The sequence below is a fragment of the Tachypleus tridentatus genome, chromosome 10, assembly GCF_004210375.1.
Source record: "Tachypleus tridentatus isolate NWPU-2018 chromosome 10, ASM421037v1, whole genome shotgun sequence".
In the NCBI taxonomy this organism is placed as follows: Eukaryota; Metazoa; Arthropoda; class Merostomata; order Xiphosura; family Limulidae; genus Tachypleus; species Tachypleus tridentatus.
This window is the reverse complement of record NC_134834.1, coordinates 133,218,611-133,242,415: the sequence shown is the minus strand read 5'-3', so window position 1 is coordinate 133,242,415 and position 23,805 is coordinate 133,218,611. Positions and strand designations below refer to the sequence as shown.

The following is a 23,805-nucleotide window of genomic DNA, read 5'->3' as shown; positions in this document are numbered from 1 at the left end:
AAGTGAAAAAAGTAGAATGCTTCCACTAAAATAAAGCCAACAGATGACTCTACAATCAAGCCACTCCCCACAACTTAAAACACCCAGTCTTCTAAGAGGGAGGGGAGATGTTGAAAAACATTGAGAACAAGAGGAGCAGGAGAGAGAGAGAGAGGACTCTATAATGCACCCAAGGATGAGAAACTTGGAGTTCCGTGGACTGATGAAAGAGGAAAAGCAAAGCAAGCAGAAAATACTGCTTATAAGCTGCTTCAACACAAGTTTCCAGTGTACAAGGAACTCTATATAAAAAAAAAAATCCTAATCACAAACAAAAGATAACACATGTATGTTCCCAAGTTAAAATTAAGGGACATGATTCCATAAAGTATGATCATTCCAACCAAGCATATCCCAGAAACAAAAAAACTAAGATAACTGGTGCACCGTGGAAAAAAAGTTGAGTTGGCGGGTGGGTTTGGCATTTTATGGAGCAAAGCAACTAGGCTATCTGTGCCAAACATCTGGTAAAAAGTTAAAAGTAAAGTAAAGTAAAAGTATTAAAGTTTGTAAAAATAAAATGAAGGTAAAACAAGACAAATCTGAATTTTTGAATTAAAACTTAAACAGCATGAAATCCAATTTCTATATCTAGTGTAGGGCAGTAAGAGAGAAATTATAGTAATATTAGTTTTAAAGGACACTCTGTGGCATAAGTTGAATGGTCATAACTCATCAGGACAACTAACAGGTAAGTACAAACTCCAGCAGTAGTTACCTGAAGTTGGCCTTTCCGGTCCTGGCTTCGAGTTATGTGACGTTACAGCCACATTGAGAAAGTAAAGTAACAGAAGTTGTAAAAGAATGTAGTATAAAATTAGTATAACTTACAAGGATGATTAATGGGTAAGTTCAAACATCAGCATTAGTCACCTGATGTTGGCCTTTCCAGTCCTGGTTTTGAGTTATTTGACATTACGGTCACTTTCTAATTTCACATCAAACTAGTTGTACTAGGTCTAATTTATGAATTAAAAACTTAAATAGTGTTAAAAATGTTAATGGCCTTTAAAAAACTAAAAAACATTTGTTAGGTGGACATTGTCACTATTGCCGATGACACTGTCCAACGTGAAGGGTAAACCTTAGGACAAAATGTCTAAAATAGTGCCGTCATTGAGAGTTGTAATGATGGCAAGAGAGTAAAATGTGACTTATTGTGATGTGAGTGTCATGCAAACAACACATTGGTGCATCAGTCCCAGATAAAAGAAAACGACGAGTTAAAAAACTGTGACCAATGCTTAGTCTAGTGAGTACAACTTCCTCTTTCCGATTCTTATGGGAACAAGATGTCCAAAGTCCAATAAAGGGTTTTATTTGGAAAAGCTTGTTTTCACATTGCTCACACCAAGTTTACTGCCAACTGGCACAGAGCCAAGACTTGAATACAGAACCACAGACCATGTATGGAATAGGCACAGCAATGATAGTGCCAGAGCAGACAGACTTGGCTGTAGTGTTGGCAATCTCATTCTTGCAAATACCAAGATGGTCTGAAATTCAGTAGAACTGGATCTATCCTTGCACCATCTATTCTTGCATCAGAAGAAAAGTAGATGTTAAAGAAAAATGAGCCAGTCGGTTTTGAAAATCAGTATAGATAGTACAGTTTGTGTATTGCATAGCTTCTATGTGATCCAGGGCAAGAGAAATGGAATACAATTTGGCAAGGAACACAGAAATTGTAGAGGGGATACTGTGTGCAACAACCAAATCATGGCAAACAATGGCAGAGCCTACAGGGTCATCTAATTTCAAACCATCTGTATAAATGGGAATGGAAGGAAGGTTCGAAAGATATTCGGCAAATAGAAGGCAATACTTCCAATCAGGAGTATTTGTCTTTTTTAGATGACTCAAAGAAAGGTCGCATTTGGGGATAGTAATTAGCCATGGTGGGATGAGCTGACCTATAGATACTGCTATGTCATCCAAAGATAAACCCATTCATCCAAATGCACCTAGAGACAAAGGCTAAAAGGAACGGTGGCAGACCATCTATTAAGAAAAAGTGTGGCCCACTAAGGAAGGAAAACATAACCCCATGTGAGATGCTGTGGTATAGATCAAAGTTTTGAAGCATACATTAAAGACAGTTGCAACTAACGAAGGTGTAGATGGGGTTCACGGGATTCTGGTGTACAAACTCTGGACTGGAAAAGTGCAAAAGGCCCCTGTGCAGAGCCAAAGCCACTAATGGTGAACAGGGTCCAATGTTTAAGGCTGAAGTCCTGACAGAGCTATAGACCAGAGACCCATAGTCTAGTTTTGACTGAATAAGGGTGCAATAGATTTTTAGCATGGAACATCGATCCACCCCCTAAAGAGATAGAAGAGAGGACACAGTAGATGTTCAGTACCCTTGTACACTTGACACATAGCTGCTTGATGTGTGGAATAAAGGTCAACTTGCAGTAATATATAAGCCCCAAGAACTTTGTCTAAGGAACCACGGGAAGCACAACTTCACCAATACAGAGTTCAGGATAAGGGTGAATACCCTGTTGACGACAAAAGTGCATGCAAACAGTTTTGGAGGAAAAAAGGTTGAAACTGTTTACTGTACTCCATGTCAGTAAATGATTGAGGGCAGTCTATAGCTGCCGCTCAGCATACCTCATATCTGACAACTGACACGAGATGTGGAAGTTGTCGAGGAAGAAACCATTTGCAAATGTATGGGGTAGTTTTTTACTGATGCCATTAATCTTTATAATGAAAAGTCTGACACTCAAGACACAGCCCTTAGGGACTCCAAATTTCTGTGGGAAAGAATAGGAAAGTGTCAAACCCACACAAACCTGGAATTGCTGATTCATTAAAAAAATTTTTAATAAAATTTGGTAACTTGCCATGCAACCTATATGAGTGGTCTTGCAAGATACCACACCTCCATTTAGTATCATAAGCTTTCTCAAAGTCAAAAATACAGAAACAAGATGTTGTCCTTTGAGAAAGGTTTCAAATCAAATCAGGTGGTTCATGGTGGAGTAATGTCTTCAGAACCCACGCTGAGTGGGTAAGAGGAGGTTGTTTGATTTGAGGAACCAAACAAGATGAGCATTAACCATCTTCTCTATGATCTTATTGAGACAGCTCATCAAAGGAACTGGATGGCAGTTCAAAGGATTCTTGGGATCCTTCCCAGGTTTAGGAGTACGATAGCATGGTACGATAGCATGGCACCATGCATCAGGAAAAACATTCTTCTGCCAATCAGAAGAATAGCAAGAGAGGCAGGCAAGAGATGGTGCACCATCTCATAATGAATATCATCAGGTTCAACCGATGTACTACTAGTTTGAGTTCCACCACTGTGAGGGAGTGATTATAGTCATAGAGATGATCATCCTGAAAGGAAAGAGGTGATTACTCTGCCCAAGTATTGATGGTTAAGAAGTTAGAGGATGAAGCAGAAGTGCTAGATACCCAGCAAGAGCTTTCACCTAGAGTATCAGTAATGCTCTGGGTATCAGCTACTTTCTGGCCAGAGAGCAAGATCGAGAGGGGGACAGAATTATATTGCCCCCTGACCTTTTAAATTTTGTCCCATACGATTTTGAAACTGGTGGTAAAAGAAATGCTAGATTCCAAGATTTGGGTTTGATATCTGATCTCCTGAGCATGTCCACGGGCCTGCTGAAATGCAACATGGTTTAAAAGCGCGGAATATCTATAAAAGGTATTCCAAGCTCATTCTTGAGCTTTTCTTGTCATGTGGCAGGCAAGATTCCACCAAGGACAAAGATACTGTGGGAAATGTGTCGAGGTTTTAGGAATACACTGAGTAGTTGCCTAGACAACACAGTCAGTCACTGCTGCCACACATCAATGTCTATCGATGGCTTACACAAGATGGCAGGATCAAGTTCTGAGAGAGTGATGAAAGAAGGCCAGTTAGCCTGGTCCAACTGTCATTGAAGCATGAAAGTCAGATGGCATCAACCACGGCCAGTCTCTCTTAAAATGATAGGAAAATGATCACTAACCAGTAGATTACCATTGACTCTCCAAGTGAAGGGGAGCACACAGAAAGATCTATAGCAGTAAAATACTGACTAGGTGCATGAAAATAAGCATAAGAACCAGTATTGAAGAGACACAGGTTATGGTTCAAGAGCCTATGCTCTAAAGCACAACCTCTCCCATCAATACTAGCAGCACCCCAAAGTGGATTATGTCCATTAAAATCCCCCAGTAGTAAAAAATAGGATGGTAACTGCTCAATACAGGCATCAAGGTATGAATGGTCATAGATCTCTTCAGGAAGCAGGTAGAAAGAACAAATAGTGATGGTATGACCTAAGGAAACACGAATGGCTACAGCCTCCAAGGGTGTATCAAGTGACAAGGACAGGGTGGGCACACACTGATCAACCAGCAATGCCACCTCACCATGAAAGAGGTACAAGCAGGATGATAGCTGAGATTAAGCAGAATAAAAAAATAGTCTCATACTTGTGTTAACAACTTAGCAAAGAAAAAATATGGAGTTACCCATCCCATGTTAATAAGTGAAAATAATCAATAGACAGAGCAGGCTCAGTTTAAGCAAGAGAATCAGAACATCAGTAATCATAGATCCAAGGTTAGAATGAAAAAGCCACCCACAGAATGATGGTAACATGACTATCAGAGTTTCTTCAGTCACTACTAAAAACAGTAACAAGCAATGCATGTTATAGTGTTATTGCCTTGAGAGGTATCAACAACATGAATATGAGAGTTTATGGATGAGCTTATTCACAAAACCAATTACTCTTTAACACGTTTCACAAAGCAGGTCTAGTTTGTCCATTGTATGTATACCTTCGATAGTTATACCGATAAATTATAATCTAAGCCAACACAGTGGGCCAATAATGTTAAGAAATAGTGCTGACAAAGAAACCATAAACAAACTCTGAAATTTGTCTCAAAATTTCATAACTAAATGTGAAAATATTAACATAATTTGAACAACTAACAGTAAAATAATAAGTACAAAAATTCATAAATCTTAATGAAATAAAAAGTATGAGACAAAAAAAAAGTAACAAGGAAATAATGAGTTTTTAGTCATCCAGAATGTGCTCAAATGGACTATTACACATGGAAGAAGTGTTACTCTCCTGCTGGAAAAGGATTATAGTCTAACATTGATTACATTGCAGACTGGTGCAGTACACATTAATATACGTAGGGGTGAAAGTTTCGTTTAAAGTTTGGCAGATACAAAAAACTTTTGGATAGTAATATGAGGTAATAGTTCTAAGTTCTCTACAGAGGTGAGTAGCATTTCTGAAATATAATCTCATTTCATACACATTTCTAGTTAACTTTCATGAGTATTCATATTTCAGATTATGACATTCAATTATGCAGACCAAAAACAAATAAGCTACTTTAATTATCACTACAAAGAAGCCTACTTAAATAGGTAGTTAGCATAAACACACTGACTAATCAAATGCCATCTTCACATCACCTGTCAGTAAGAAAGGCACATATAAGCATTTTAGCATCTGTGGAGATTTCAATGTCTTCAGGAAAGTGGAGAGAGTTTTTGTGATCCATAATTTTTCCATAAGTACCGACTAGAGAATCAGCATAGAAAGGAGTGTCACCTGGAAAACAATTAATCTTTCAAAATTCTAACCAAGAATAGGTTATGTATTTTATGCTCTTCCTTAGATTATCAATTTGTAGTGTTATAATTAGCAACTAATATGCTAGTTATAAAAATAGAAAGCAACAGTTTCACAGCAGTTTACAAATGTAAAATCTGAAAGAAAACACAAAACTAATACATCAAAATGTTCTTATGACAAAAATGCATTTTAACTAATCTACTTTCAACCATCTGAAAGACGCATTTAATCTGATAATAATTCCATTTTTAAATCCCTTCTGCACATGTTATTGAGTTGTATTCAAAATTTAATTAAACCACTTTAATAAGAATGTATTTTAATGAAGGTACTATTATCAAGTATGTTACAACTTAATGTTTTATATTATCTAAGTTTTATTTCTTTATTTTAAAAAGAAACATTTTATTACTGCAGCTTTTGCTGTCACGTAATCTACTTGTGTTTATAAGTCTAAACTTTACGATACTGTAAGAATAAAGACTGTCAGCATCCAAGGTCAAATTAAAGTTCCATCTGTCTTTCATTAGTCTTTGGAAAGTTTCCAAAAATTTCTTGATAAGGGTTTTACATTCTCATATTTCTGAACTTAAAGACAGCCACAACCACTTGCAAAGTCAAAGTTATGTTGCTAGGTGACAGTTTGAAGTTGAATGACATGACTTACAACCAATAAAAAATGAATATTTTGCACTATTCAGTTATAGCTTAAAAAATCTCTAACAGTGTATGAATTTGTAACATGACATAGAAAAGAAGCTTAGTTCATTGTTCTCTTGGAACATACCTAGTGGTTGGCAAGTATTTCTCACCTTATATGTATTAATTTGTTAAACAGACTGCATTTAGGTTTTATGTACATATTTTAATTAGCTATGTATTATTTGTATTTAACAAATGTTTCACTATAAACAGTAGAAAAAATCTAATTCCCTTATTTTTCTAAAACTACATAACCTTAGGATCATGCAAAACAAATTTAAAACTATTTCATCAACTAGTTTCATTTTTATAAAGAACTTTCATGAGAGTTACTGATGTTGTAAGAATTTAAAGTTGAAGAGTTAATTTAAAAAAAAAAGACTCATTCATCAAGAAATACATAACTAAAGATTTTGCTCAAAATTATTTGTGTATATATATATTTCTTTCTGCCACTCACAAGTATCTAAAATCTTTTGACTCCAATCAAACATTTCTTGTATTGTTAGTTATTAAACCTTTTATTTAAATACTTTATCGTTACTGGGTAAAATCTCTATTTTTTAATTTTTACCAGAATTTAATGGTTGTTTTAAAAAATCAGTGAATGCACTTTTTTCATCCTTAAACAAGTGACAGTTATAGTATATTAACTTGCTTCAAAATCAACAATATGACTACAAAGTGGTAGCTGTACAGTGGAAGAAAAATTATCAAATTACATGTGATGAATATGAGAAATACTTACCAACCAACATTTCATATAAAAAGACACCCACAGACCACCAGTCACACTCCCTCCCATACAACCCTTCTCCTCCTTGGGATTTGAGGACTTCAGGAGATATATAGTCAGGGGTTCCCACAGCTGTGTCAGATCTCACAAGACCATCCTTAATATGAACATAGTTCTATATATAAAAACTGTTAACCTACCAAATAATAGTAAATAAAAACACTAAGTTAAAAACAACTTTAATTCTTCAAATATATGGAAATTAGAAAGATGAGGATCTATCAAGTAAATAATGTTTTTTAAAGTACCTATTAATACTGTGCAACAGTGTAATGAAAATGAATTTCTATTAACATATACAGCAAAGCCTTAAATATATTTAGATAATTAATTACACAAACTGCTTCTACACTATTTCTTCGCATTTAGAATTAGTAGACAGGTAAATTAACTCTTGTTTCATATAACAGAAAAACAATATAGATAATATATTTGACTATCAATTAAGAGTAATAATTTTATATCACCAAAAATCAACCTAGATATTTTAAAACAGATGTGGACAGATTTATAATGTTTAGAACCTGTGCAACAAACTAATATAACAGTTCTCAATGAACCTTGTAAAAAGCTGTTCAAAAATCTTCAGAGAAGGGAAAATAATTCTTAAGTATTATAAACAATTCATTTAAAGGTGACCAAAGACTGAACTGTGCACACCTGATCCATTCTCATGCAAGTTCCAAAATCTGCCAGTTTGAGATGTCCATGTTTGTCCAGCAACATGTTGTCAGGTTTCACATCTCTGTAAACATGATGGAAAGTTCTTTAACTATATGAATACCAAAGTAAAGTAATAAATGCCCATTAAGAAATACTTCATTGTATATCACACAATTATTTAAAGATAAATGTTCATTATGACTTTTCAAACATAATTGTACATTCTCCAAGGTTTCACATAACCCTTTCACAATTGGCTTGGTATAATACACGAGTTCATCTGCACATTTGCACACATTAAGTATTTGTACTATAACTTTTGATGGAGCATCAAAAAATAGTTCAATTTTAGTAAAGATTACAATTCTTTCGTACTCAACAAATTAGATTTCATGAAACATTTTTCTAAAAGATTTATTTGTGAAAACATTGAGTGTTTCTTTACTAGTCTATTGGTGCAAAATGATTTCATGTTACAATTAAAAATTATTCTTCCCATATATCTCAACTATTTTTTGCATAATCTCTAAAACCTTCTACATACATTTCAAATATTTCTTTTCAGGAAAAATTATATTTTATGTTATTTTATATACCCTAAGTATGTGGGTTTTTTTCACCTGACCAATCTCATAACCAACATAAAAAAATTTATAATTTATGCTTCTTTCTATCTATCTGGGTTTTATTGGACTAGTATTTTGTAATATTCACTCACATTTCAATTACACATTACAGATATATGTAGATTATTACTATTTAGAAATAAATTATCAAACTTGGTTTTCTTAAAATGTAGGACAATAAATATAAAAGCAATTATCTCTTCTACCTACGATTTTTGAAGTTGGTTGCTACTGGACACAGGTTGCAAAGCCTTTTAAAATTTTGCATGTGGAGAATAACAAACAAAATGTTTTTAGGTTTTATGTATATGGTTAAATAATCAAAAATCATAAATAACTACACAGATATCACAGCACTACACTATAATTTATTAAGCTTAGTAGCTAAGATGTACTTAGGTTTAGAAAAATATGAAACTTCAAGGAGACTAAAAACACAACCTACCTTCTTGAAATCTTGATTTGAAAAAACACAGTAGTCTTTTCACAGATTATAGTGGACAAGAAAACCACAAGGGGGATTTCCAAGATGTTGATTGGTTATTCACATCATATATTGAAATAAGTGTGTATAAGGGACCATTTCCAAAAATGGAAAGAGGTGAAGGGGGCAACTGTGTTTGATTAAGTACATAAGCCTTATTTATCTTAGCAAAATTAAAACATACGAGGTACTTATTTTATATGTTAGCCTGTTAATATTGGTAATTCGAATTTCCAATTAGCATGAAACTATAGACATAGTACTTTGACATCATAAACATCTAATTTTAAACAGCACTGCATTCAACATATCACGTGACCCACTAAAATTATATTTAAATGTGTTATTTTAAAATTTACTTTTAAATTAAGGAATTAACTTCTATATAATATTAATGTTTGATTTATATCTACAATTTGATCCCAAACTTACTGATACAAATTCATAAAACAGTAGTTCAATAAAGTTTTGAATTCAAGTCAACAAACACAATGACATGGCCTCTGACCTGTGACCTGTTGTGAAAGTGTTAACTCTTTCCACACAGGCTTGCTTGAGTTGAGTGAATTTGCAAGTATTTTGTATTCATTACAGTTTTCATACTACAACTTTTAATAGAGTATGTGTATCCTCACAAAATTTGACAGACTTTCTACATATGACTTTTGTACAGAAAAAAAAATTAAAGTACTTTTAATAAATGCTTGTCTGTAAATATAGAGCAGTTATGTATACCAGTCTCAGTGCAAAGTGATTTTCATGTTAAGATTAAAAATACTTTCAATAATTTGAAATAACAATTTTCTAATTTTATTTGTGTAATCTCAAACCTCCTAAATAATCATAAAATGTTATTTTCAGTAAAACTTTACATCTATCAGCTATTTACTCTACCCACATCCTACATACAAGGTCAGTCAATTTGACCAATATAAAAAATTTGAAATAAGTCTAAGTTATATTTTTTTCTTTCTAGAATGACTTCATCTTGTAACATGAAACATTTGTTTTCCTAAATAGTATTAAACTTGTAACATATAATTGTTTATAATTAAATGTTATTGTTTTATTGCATTTTTAACCATGTTTAAATTAATATTTCCAAAATAAGATTTGTAAATCAACTGCTGTATGTGAAGCTCTTATTACCTTATCAAATTACAGTGCACAGGCTACTTACGAGCATATTCCAAAAGAAAAAAAAAATTTGTTCTTTATTTTACCTAATCTATCAAACATAGTTAAAGTGAAGTTTCACTGGCTATTATTCAGTTCACATTATATAGCTGCACAATAACAGACATAATAAATAAACTTAGCATTCAGAAAATTGGAATAAAATATTATTTGTAACCTAATGTAACAAAACTTTTTTTTTCATTTTTTTACAATAATGAAAAACAATAATTTTTGTTATTGTTGTTGTTGACTGTTAATGACAGTTAACACTTTTAATATACTGATGACACTACTGCAGTAAATAACTTTTTTATTTAATTAAATAATGCAGAGAATGACCTATAACTATCACATTTTTCTGGTTTTCTAATTATATGAAAACAGCCAGCAAAAATTCAGCTGTTTCCTGTGAAAATCAAGCTTGAACTTGAAGTGAAATTGACAATTCTCTATACAGAAAACTATATAATGTATGTCATTTGATAAGACTAAAACCTTGGCTTTTTATTGGTTATGAATAATATAGTATTAAATGTCAGAAAGTACAATTTCTGAAAGACAATGTGACAAGAGGGGTCTGATTTTCTATTTTATTGCTCTCTAACTAAATACGATTGAAGGTCATGTAAATTATACTTTGCCTGAGTGATGATGATATCATAATAAGTAATTTACATTAAATTTTGTACTTCTTAGATGGGTGGTAAATAAATTAGAGAAGACAGGATACCAGGCAGCAAACATCACACTTCTCCCCCTAGTGGAAATTGAGGATTTTTTTAAAATATTACATTATGAAATTAGGAATTTAAAACATGAATAATATTAAAATTTGGATTATTAACTGTTTTATGCCAAGTTTTTTTACACACAATAAGAAGAAAGCTATTTAATTAAATTTTGAATGAACTCACTAAAACCTGATGTGTTCACAAAATTATCCCCATTCTGAAAGAGTTAAATGCCAAAAATTGGCTTTGTTTCTCAAATTTTAGTTAATGTTTTATGAAACTTACCATGCACATAAATAACACTGAAACTTTAAACATTACTAAGAAGTTTGCCATGCCATTCTTTATCTACAGACATTTACCTTGAGTACTGTTTTGCATAGAAACTTTTTATTCTTCAAGAATACATTTTAAAATGCTTCAATAGAAATACATACAAGACTACAGTGTTTGAGTTTATCCTGATTTTAAAATCAAAATTCATAAAATTATCTGTAATTTAATTACTTTAGATGTCTTATTATGTTTCTGAAAAGATTTAGCTCCACAAATATATGATAAAATTTGATCTGATCATCTTAACAAATAAATCAGTATCAACTGAAACCTATTTTAACCCATCATCTGTTTTCACTGATGTTTTTAACAGGTCCACACATCTTGATTTGTTTATGTATAAAATATAATGTGCAATATTTTCCAATTAATATTTTCTTCAATCAAAAAATGTATTTCCATTAATACTTAACTCTTTTCACATTTATAGCTATTACTCTACTATCAGCTTTGTTTCCTACATCCATACACCCTCTATACGAGCAGACCATTTAGATGATGTTTTAATTCTTTTGAGACTGACTCAATCCCAGTCTCTAACACTAGATCTTTGTGAGGAGGAAGGGTGGGACAGCTTAAAAGAAAAGTATTATTGGAAATAAATACATTTTTTATTTATGAAAATATTTACTTAACAGTACGTACTTATCTCTACTCACTCTTTTAGCTATGATCCTACAATGATAAGGTGTAGAAGCCAGAGAGGGCGTTATTTATACAAAAAACATTTGTATAGATCATGGGTTTGTCAACAGAAGATTAGCATTCTAGTTCACCTGAAACTTAATTCATGTATTGTGGTGGAAAATTACATGATATATCAAGCCATTCTAAATCCTTCTGAATAAAAAATGGAGACATCTGCAATAAGTGTTTTTTTAGTTCAAGAATGTATAATTAAAAATTGCAGAACAAATTCAAGTTGTGAGTTTGAGTTTGACCGTACAGAGTCATCAATGCACGGTCATTTGCCAGTAGTCAGATTTTTCTCTATACTGTCATGCTTGTTTGTTTTTTTTATTTGAAGAGTATCCATAATAAAAAAAAAAAAAATCAGTGCCCACTGACCCCACCCACCATGGAGCCCTATGAGGGGATGCAGTACAGTGCCATATAAGATCACTGCAGCAATGCCAGGGTTTTTTGAGCACAATACCCAAATACTAGTATCAGACATAATGTCCACTACACCTGTTGAGGACGTCCTATGCTGGCACTCAGTTGATCCTGGCCCAAATGGGCTAGCCGTCTGATTTGGGGGGGGGGGCACCAAGACCGCCTTTCTACAGGAATTCAAAACCAAAGTGTTGTGTTGGAATTGGACCCCTCAACCACCAGGATCCTCTCCTCCCCTTCACAGGTCACCATGCAAGGCAAACATGCAGGAGGATGTTTAGATCCCAGAGGAGGTAAACTGAAATTACAGAACCTTTTCTGGGAGGTCCCCTCACCACGTACAGGGATCCACATCAAGGGGTATCTAAAAGTATCATTAAACCATTCTAACATACATTTTAACACATACGTAACACATAATTAACTAAAATATGAAACAAAAAACCAGCATAAAATTTAATTGTCTATTTAACAAACATACTTGTAGGTGAGAAATAATGCTAAAGCACTAGTGAGGACACAAGCAGTAATAATGCTAAGAGTGTTTGACAAATTCTCTATGAAATTCTTTGGGCCAATTTTAAAATAACTGTTGTGAAGTAGTGTTTCAAAATGTAGTTTTTCCATTGGTTCCAAACATATAACTAAACTATGTGTAATTGGCTGAGAAATCACAAATGTATGTGTAGAGTAGGCCTGGCACTTGTCAAAGATTCCAAGAAATTAATTTCTCTTCCTTCTAAACATGCCCTACAGAACTGGAGAGAAGAATGTGTAAACAAAGCAATTGACACAGACTCTTTATATATGGAAGATTCAGTTTAGTCGAGTTGTTCTCAAGTTACGAAGTACAACTGTTAAAATACTGTAATAACTAACTGAAATTGTGCACCAAACAGAAGTATAAGAATTTTGCTTCAGGGTTTTTTGGTTTTTTTAATGGTCTGATTTGGTTTGTTTTGAATTTCACACAAAGCTACACAAGGGCTATCTGCACTAGCCATCCCTAATTTAGCAGTGTAAGACTAGAGGGAAGGCAACTAGTAATCACCACCCAACACCAACTGTTGGGCTACTCTTTTACCAATGAATAGTGGGATTGACCGTCACATTATAACACTCCCACAGCTGAAAGGGCAAGCATGTTTTGGTGTGACTAGAATTCAAACCCACAACGCTCAGATTACAAGTAGAGTGCCTTAACCATACGACTATGCTGGGCTTTTTTTTTTTTTTTTTTGAAAGGAGTTAAAATTTAAATAATATAAAAATTAACAATAAATGTTAAATATTAACTTTATTGCTATACATTGATAGTAAGAATGTAACAAAGTAAAATCTCAACACATACAGCACAGATGTGGGAGACCATTTTCTATTATAAATGTAGTTCAGATGTTCACTTTGATTTTGAAACTTACATATGGACATATTTAACATAAAGCATACAAGCCATTATTTAACTTTATTTTTTAGCATAAAAATCAAATAATGCAGTATACAGGTTAACAACAAAAAATATGATTATTACTTGCCCCAGATAAGAGTAAAAACACCAACACTATTCTGAATTGGTAGCATTTATATCGTCTGCCTCTGAAATATGTACATTACCATAGGTTACTTGTTGTAAGTTAAGACCATCAGAAAAATTATATATGCAGAGTTTATCACACTTATACTATACACAATATCCTTTGGACTACTAACCTGTGAACAAAGCCCATGGAATGAATGGCATCCACAGCTAGAACCACTTCAGCACAATAAAACTTGGCCCATTTTTCTGGCACATCATAGTTGCTCATTAAATTGACTAAGTCACCACCAGGCATGTAGTCCATCACCATATAAAGATACTTACTATCTTGGAATGCAAAGTGTAACTGAGATAGGAAATAAAAGTCAATAACACATAGTAAGTTCTTAACTATATCTACTTAGTAGATATTAATGCATCAAATTTTAACAAATTCCATTGCAAAAAGATGCAAACTAAATTGATTCAACTACAATCTCACTGATACCACATCACTTGTCAGAAAGACTTTTCATTAATCTACTCTCCTCCCAAAATGTCTTAAACATTTTTGTCATTGATTAAATGTATTGTCTTTCCTTGAAATTAATGTAGGGTTCAATTTTAACATAAATACGGTTTCAGCTATACAATAATAATGTTAAAAATCCTTTTAATTGTTGCTTTCTAAATGTAGCAAGAAAGACTTACTTTGTCTGTGTTCAGTAAATATATTCATTTAAACTAAAAAGGATAAAAAAAGATAAAATCCGAAATATTAGTGACTGCAAACATAAGCTAAACTATCAATGAAGCTGATCAAGTCTTTACTATACCCTATGAAATTTACTTGAACGTATATTTTTCATGACTAAAACGCATCTTTTACTTAATAAATAATTGCAGCACTAAACATTAATAATCAACACGCATTATGAAAGTGATTATAAATTTCAAGAGAAAAAGTATTCAGTTCAAATATACATATTTAAGTCAAAACTTAAAGTACCAAGTGCAGAAAATGGGCAGAGAAAGATAAAAACTATTTTTAGTTCACAATTTGCTTTTGTCTTCATTACTGTCTTCAGATATAAACTTGCAATTAACTTCAATACTTAAACTTATATTTTTATACACATAATAGTAAAAGAAATATTTCACAGCAACAAAGATTTTTCAAGTATTCAATAATACACATCTGTAAATACCTATGTTTTTCTATTTTCATTGCCTGACACAAAAAATAAGGACTAGAAGTCCAAACAGTTCACAGAAATTGCTGTTTGACAGTCACATTGCACATTTACTATGTCACAAATTCCTGTGTTAGCTTTATCTTTATTTGTTAATTAGCACAGTATAATAATGCTCAGTACAATAAAAATTAAAGAAAACCCTTTTAATTCAGATTATTGGCATGAGCCAATCCAATACAAATAAACATACTTTCACTATCCAGTCTGTGTTCGCATGTGCCATAATAAAACGTTCTTCCCAGAAAAATGCAGAGTCAGATCTTTTAATCTAAATAACAGAAAAAAAACACATTTCTTCAAAGAATCAAAAGTAATATTACAACCCATTATAAAACTTAAAAAAGGTATTTTGGTTGTGTAGCTAGCAGAAATATAATATACAAACACAAAATAATAATGGCAGTTGTTTGTAACAGGTATATCATTAAATAGTAGTATGATACAAAGCAAAAATTTTACTATAATGTTCAAGCTTAAAATCATAACATACTACATGAATATTGGTTATCTATTCTAAATGAAAATGAAATATATTTATTGAACAATATCTGTGCTTGTATGTAACAGTATGCTTTCTGATTTTTTTTTCATTTATTACATATACTTAGCAACCATTTCCATTTTTGGTTGTTTAAACACATGTAAAACTAGCACCTCATTTATTTTTAGCTGTAAATAATAATATTCCTTGAGTGCATATTTGACCAAAAGAAAGCACTATTATTCAACAAATGTACAAGTACTTAGTTGTGTAACTTGCTGAAAAACGAACAGATTATGTTAGTTCTGCATAATATGTATGTTCATAAAGAAAAGACTTCAGATACCTGTTCTCATCTGTAGTCATTGGCCTGTTCAATAACACAAGTCTGCAACAGTCTTATTGTATTGAAATCTGTACATATTCTACATTAATTCCTGTATGTTGAATCTAAGAATATCCATTTTTTCCAATCACACAGTTTACATAAAATGACATATGTACTTTTATGTAAGTGAATCATTGTCATTGAAAATGGCTCACATTCTCTTATGCTTAAAGCATTGACAACCACTAGCTAGAGATTTCTCTAGACTAATTGTGACGTGAGAACTTACCTATCATTATAAAACCCACGAGAAACATACTTCTAGAATAAAAATGGCTAAAAGGCCACATGGCATGTCATTTCTGGATAGTATTTGTTCATGCATGCACTCATATATTTATTTGTTGCTATGGCAAGAAGAGTTTGTGTAAATGACAGAAAAATATTCTGTTATACATTTGTTAAAATGAAACTAAGGCAAAATATTACAGAATTCATCAGAAACATATTTTGTGTCATTTGGAATAAAATTTGGGGGCTAATACAAATCATGAGTTCTGTATAAAGTATTCATCATTTGTGTTAAACAGTTGAGACAATGGAATAAAGGTAAAAAAAATATTTTGCCTTTTGGAATTCCAATGGTCTGGCATGAGCCTAGAAACCACAAAGATGACTGCTATTTTTGCTCATATAATGTACAAGCCTACAATATTGAAAAAATTTTTTTTTATCTGAATCACCAATCTACAATCAGATCTGTTGCTCATGAACTTGATGTACCTACACCTACTCCACTGGAGACTCTGTGAAATCTAATTTTGAATCTGATGTCAACACAAATGATGAAAGGGAATGTTTTTACCTTGAAATATCTGGTGAACCACAACTTTTCATACAAAGTGAACTTAATGATTTAGTGAGAGATTTAGGCCCTACAAAGGATTCTTCAGAGATTTTGTGGTGCATAATTTAGGCTAAGAACTTACTTTTTTCCCAGGAGATCATTTTACAGTATACTTTTCATAAGAAGGTTCATTGAATTATTGCAACAATATTGCTGAATTAACATCAGTGCTAGAAGATGCAGTCTGCAGAACAATTGAGTGACAACTATTCATCACTGTTTCTTCAAAATGAAATCTAAAAGGTGTTCTCCTCCACAATGGCAACAAATATGCATCTGTTCCTATTGCTTGAAAGTCTTTTTGTATGTTATTGGGCCAACAATCCAACTATACAAAGTTTGTTTTTTGTGTGAATGGGACAGCAGAGCATGAAATGAGCACTGAACAAAGAAGCAATGACCATGCACACTCAGACTGATATCAGGATTTAAAAATGCTTAACCTGAAACTTTGGTTGACACAAAGAAAGTCATATAACCTCCACTTTCTATAAAACTGGTCTTGTTGAAGCAGTTTATAAATTCATTAGCTAAAGATGGTGGCTATTTCAAGTACGTATGAGAGCAACTCCCAGTTTTTTTTTTCAGAAGTAAAATTTAAAAGGATTTTTTTTGGGGGGGGCCTCAGATTAAGAAATTTACTTTGGATAAACACTTTGAAAAGACAATAAGGAAAATTAACACTCCTACGAAAAGACGTTTCTAGTCCTGATTTCTCCAAGCCCGTTCCCCTGGCTGTGGTTTCGCTAGATAGTAGATAGGGACAGTGGGAATCTCGTTAATCCATTCATTAATGGATTTAAATGGCAATTTCATTTAAATACAAAATTAATAGCCTAATATTAATAACCTTTCAAGTTGCTCTGGGGCCTATTAGGCCCCACTTTTCGTAGGAGTGTTAAAAAAAAAAAAGCATGGACTGTCTTTAAAGATATTAATGACAACTTTTTTGGAAAGAACAACAATCCAAATTACAAAAATACCGTCAATAACATGGTTGATAAATTCAAGGAGTTGGGTTGTAATATTAGCTTGAAAGTTTATTTCCTAAACTCACATACTAAATATTTTCCTGAAAATCTTGGTGTTGTCAGCAAATAATAAGGTGAAAGGTTTTATCAAGACATCAGGAAAATGGAGAGGAGGTATCAGAGAAGGTGGAACATCTACATGATAGCTGATTTACTATTGGTCATTGAAAAAAGATGCTTTTGACATAGGGCACAAAAGAAAAACCACAAAAGTTTTGTGACTAAAAGACTCAGATTTCACAAAAATAAATCAGGATGAATGAGGATGCATAATCATTTGACACCAATAACCTTCCTTTGATCTAAATAAGTTTTTCCCTATTGATTTGTTAAAAAAATCCTTACTTGATAAAAAGATATTAATATTATGTTCAAAATTTGGGCAGATGAATTATTGAAAACCTGTTACTAAAACCAAAAATTTTTGAAAAGTTTAAATTTGCATGCACGTGTAACCTGTTTTAAAGTTTCACTTATACATGTATTGTCATTAGGAAAAATCCTATATCAACATATAAACTTTGTGCACATGTTTGACTAAACATATGAATACACTAGAATTTTCAATACTTCCATATGCACTACAACAAGATCAACTGTCCTAACCAAAATGTAGGAGTTTGCTTTACAGACTGCACAAGATGGAAAGTTTCCATTTCATCAAAGAAAAGAGGGCTGAATTGCATATTCAATGGACTACATATACCCATGAAGCATGCATGGGATCCTCGAGAAACAAACCACAGCTCTTTAAGAGAGTGCAATCACAACAAGTATGCCAGGAAATAGCTCTTGGATTAACATGCATTCCAAATTAATTCAAAAGAACTGCATTTGACAAAAAGCACTGTATTTACATTTTCACACTAGAAATAAACTACTCTATAGCACCAAACTGTTATGTTTTTTTAACTGGACACTCAATGTTTCACTTTACAGCTTCTTCAGAATTGTTCCACTGAAACACAAACTGTAACTGATAAAAAATTTCCAATGGTTTAAATAATAAATTCTAATAGAATCTATAGCATGCATTTCTACAGAATGCATTTGACATATTAAGCAGTAAAGCTTATTGTTGAAAGAAAAGTTGTTGAAATAACTAACTGTTGCCTGTAATGTACAAAAGTTCTATCAAAGTTACAGATATAAATAACAAGATAGGATTAAAATAACCAACAAAAAAACAAAAGTATAAGTATCATCCTTTGTTCTTATTCAACTATGACCACAGATGAATAAGGACATTAGAATGGTGCCTATAATATTAATTTATTTTTAATTGTATCTTTAAGTTATTTCAATTTGTAACTTGGACAGAACTTATTTTCACTACAAGTAACAGTTCATTATTTCAACAATATCTTTCTTTGCACAATAAGCTTCAGTACTTAACATGTCAAAAAACACTGTAGAAATGCATGCTTTAGATTGGATTAGAATCACAATCTGTACACTATGTAGGGATAGAGTCAAAGTACTCAATAAGCATAATACAAATATGCATGCTAAAAATATCAACATTGACAGAGAGTTTTACTTTAAAATATGACTGCAACTCACTTTTTTATATCTCTACCCAACAAACCCCAAAACATGGCAAGAAATCAATGCTAAGATTGTAAACCAGAAAGTGACCAACTCGCCAAGTTGTTTATTTTTCTTCTTCATGTTTCAGTTGAGATAACTCTACAACTACTTTATCACTAACATCAGTTTAAACATAAATCCACTCAGTGTGTTTTTGGGCAGTGCACAATGTCATCACTTAATTGTAGTTTGTAATTTAAAGAAAATATAATTCAAGTGTAAACAATGTTATCATTACACCTTAAAGTTAGCCTTTTTTATAGAAATATTGTGTTCCTTTAAAAAAACTTAAGCACTGAACGAAACAGGAATTACCAACCAATAATAAATTAACATTAGGTTACTGTAACATGTAAAATACTAAATTCTTCATACATTATACAATTAGTGTCTATGGTGAGCCAACCTCTATATTATGCGAGGTGAAGGAGTAAAAAAAAATAAATACAAGTAATATTAAGTTTTATTACAAATGTTCATAGAATACACTAACTTTCAGTCAGGGAAAAAACATCATAAAATAATTAATAAAAAAATTCTGTACATGTAAAATGATGCAGAAGTGGCAGTGCCAAAAAGAATGCAAACAAAAATATAGGAATGATAAAACTATACATATCATCCTTACATGACTTTCATCATTAAAATTTAATTCTACACTGTAAAACATACACTTGATTCCAATATTACTGCAGTTGTAAGTTACATATTCCTGACTATTGGTATTCCATTCTGTTTATAATAATATCATGGTCATATCACAGTAGACATTAATTTAATGTAACTAGCATCCTGGACTTATGTACAAGGAAGACCAAGTCAAGTTGTTTAATTCAACCAACTTCATGACCATTTTGTGCTTGTGAATTTTACAATGATGCATTAAATTTCAGTATTGAAAGTGATGTACAAATGATCTATGTATAGTTGTATCATCCTTATATTCTAGTTTGCATTTCTTTTGGTACTCTCATTTTTACATTATTTTACATAATCAAAATGTTTTATTACTTATTATTTAAACATTTTGAAGCCCTGTACAGTCTAGTTACAGTAAAATGTTTCTGAAGAAGCTGTAAAGCAAAACAATTAGGCTCCAACTAGAGAAAAACAGCAATTTGCTGTGATAAGGGTATTTATTGCTAGTATTAAAATGTCTTGTATATACCAATATGCAATACAGAATAAATCAATTAGATATCTAACTATAAAATTTCAAATAAAACCCTTTTTTTTAATTTTTTCTAATCAGTTCTCTCATAAGGATACATTTTCTTCTTTCAATAGTTACTTAAAACATGTTTAACTATAAAATTTCAAATAAAACCCTTTTTTTTAATTTTTTCTAATCAGTTCTCTCATAAGGATACATTTTCTTCTTTCAATAGTTACTTAAAACATGTTTAACTATAAAAATAGTTAAAACTACTAGATTTACAGAAAATATACAATAAATACTTTATATTTCATTCATTCAACAGTTCTGAACATTTTTACCTACCATTTCAAATTTACTAAGGAGTTTCATTGCATAAACTTGTCTTGTGAACTTCTGTCGGACCTGAACATTTCAATGTTTAATGTTATTTTTGAAGAAAAACATAAAAATAATATAATGACTACTTGACACTTTTGACAATAGAAAAAAATTATCTTTTTAATAACAAATGTTATTTCCTTAGGTATTGCTTATAAAGCTTGTAATGTGGTTCACTCATTTTAATTGGAACCAAGAAAAGTTAGTTTAAAATCTCCCGATAAAGATCATTTCACCAAATCATTAGTTTTTTTCTCCTAAAAGTAATTTTAACAGCTTTTAAAGTTTGTCAAGTAATAGTTTCATTGGGCAATTATTTATGATATCTGTAATATTCATAATTAGCATCTAAACAAGTGCATGAAAACAATAAATTAGGAAGACAGACTAGATTATTTGTAAAGAGAATTCCAGTTTAGATCTTGAAATAGTTTTTTATTCCCCAAAAACTACACTACCAAGCTTGAAAAATTAAATTCCACAATTTTTATTTCTACCTTTCATGCAAGTTACAAACATTTAAAAGTTTACTACCAATTTCTAATCAATTAAGCAGTTTGAGAAATATAACACTATCAAAGAAAATCTGCAAATAAAATGTTCCATCAAGCCTAAAATAAAAGATATCTGATAAATTCTCTTTTTATTGTCTATAAACTAGTAAATTTAGCCTTAGGCTATGTCATATTCCTTGCAAGTTTTACTTGTGAAACAATTTTAAACATGATTATTAAAATGTAACTTAACATTCTGTATAATTAATATGTATTTATGCAACTTAAGTCACATTTACAACACCTAAAGCTAAAAGCAAATACTTTAAATGTTGTGTTAAAAGGAAAAAAAACTGACAGTAATTTATCTATATTAAGCAATACCAACTCTTCATCAAGTATATAAATCTTAACCTTCATTGAAGAACAAATAAACTAAAAAAATATTTTAAAAATAAACTTTACTTGTGACAAAGTTTATTAACTTTCACAAATTATTCCAACAGGAAAAGTTTCTACAAGAAAGAAGCTTCACACCTGAGGTAAGCCATCTGTTCCTGTTTACATGTAACTATATGTATGAAGCCACCATCTGGATTATGTCAACAGAAGAAACCATCAACTTACAATGTATACCATAAAAATACTCCAGGTCAACTTTACACAAAATCGTTTCTTTCTTGTTTTAATCACAGAAAAGTTATTTTATACAAATAACCACTTCAACAAATGTTATCTTCCAATTTTTTTTTCATCATTACAAGCACATTATATAAATGTATCCCATAAACTTCACCAAAATATCTTTTCCCTTAGTTTTAATGACACTAAAATATAAAATTGAAGCATACCAGCTGAACTTCACCAAAAGCTCCTCTTCCAATAGTTTTAATCACAATGAAGTCACTTGGCTTCATCCGACAGCTAACTACATTCCTGCCAGGTAATTCATCTATAATGAAATTGAAATTAGCCAGAAAATGTTGCAATATTATTCAAACATATATGTCAATACAAGTGGAATTTTTCCATCATTATAATGAATCAGAACCTTAAATTAATGGCTAACTATGGCAAAACTTGTTTAAATGTTTCATAATTTTTTCCCCATTGCTTACCCCACAGAACAAAAATTCAACTGTTTTCACAATTATTATTTTCATACACAGTGCAAAAATACCAGGTTTTTAATTATATTTAAAAATTCCTTTCAGCAAATATTTCAACAATTATGATTTGTTTCAAAACCTATTAGAGGATAAAAGGTTTAGTTTCAATTTTATCACCTTAATTTTATGAATGAGGGCTCAACTGAGCTCAATGGTCAGTAACAAAAGTTACATTTAATGGTGCATGTAGCACACGTAACTTTGCATGGGACAACAGATTGTATACTACAGTCAAAAGTAGTAGAAGGTTGCATCCCACACTCCCATTTAGTATTATTTTTTAACCTGAGTTGAATAGCACCTTTGCTAGTTATCTATATTTTATGCTTGGCAGTGGAATTCTGATATTTAAATGCCAATTAACTGCATGCAGACAGGCTAAAGGTCAGAAAATTAATTTCAAGTTAGTTTTTATGTATGGAAAGTTATTCTTGAAATATCACTAATATACTCACTTCATGCTCAGATTTTAATAATGTAGTGAATGATTATATGTTCTGTTTATGGAGATAAAAAATCAAGTGTTATTTTAGCTAATATTTTGTATCTAGTTTTTTTTAATAATTTATTCGAGAGAGCTTCATTATTTCCAGATTATAGAAAAATAACTTACGTCAATAATAAGTCATTTTATTTAATTTTCAACTAACAATTCTGCAGTTGGCTGTTAAGATTTATTAGCAGACTAATAATTTTCATGCCCCTTTTCAAAGAAAATCTTTACAGAAATTTATCGTATAAACTTAATAAACCTAGTATATTTAAAAGTAGGATCAGCTTTATGTTTTAATTAGTTTTTGTCTACTTACATCTGTTTAAGAAACTTTCAAAATTTTTCATTCTTCTTAGAGCAAGATGATCACAGTCTAAGATCAGAGCTTGCACTGTGTCCTATAGAGGAAAAACTTACCATTACCAAACAAACAAACAAAAATTGACAACATTTGATTAAAGATTGCATTGTGTCTATAAAATTATCATTACTTAGGGAAAAAAAAAGCAACTAACTACAGTGCAAGATCATAGCCTGTGATGAGTCCAAGACAAAATAAAAGAGCCATAACTATAACAAAAAAGTTAAAACAAATGTTATAATATTTCACATTTTCAACCATATTTTAGCACACTAAGATTTACAGGATTAAATGATCTGAATACATCATCACCTTGGTAATATTTAATATACAA

At 31.6% G+C, this 23,805-nt stretch overlaps 1 protein-coding gene across 1 annotated transcript in view; it reads right to left on the bottom strand.

The window, feature by feature from the left end:
• LOC143230355 (rho-associated protein kinase 2-like) overlaps nucleotides 1-23,805 on the bottom strand; it is a 115,117-nt gene that overhangs the window by 70,774 nt on the left and 20,538 nt on the right. The window contains 8 exon segments of the mRNA XM_076463785.1: nucleotides 5,510-5,648; nucleotides 7,123-7,267; nucleotides 7,831-7,915; nucleotides 14,016-14,191; nucleotides 15,271-15,348; nucleotides 20,919-20,978; nucleotides 22,300-22,400; nucleotides 23,427-23,508. Of these exon segments, the coding sequence (XP_076319900.1) occupies nucleotides 5,510-5,648; nucleotides 7,123-7,267; nucleotides 7,831-7,915; nucleotides 14,016-14,191; nucleotides 15,271-15,348; nucleotides 20,919-20,978; nucleotides 22,300-22,400; nucleotides 23,427-23,508 (866 nt within the window).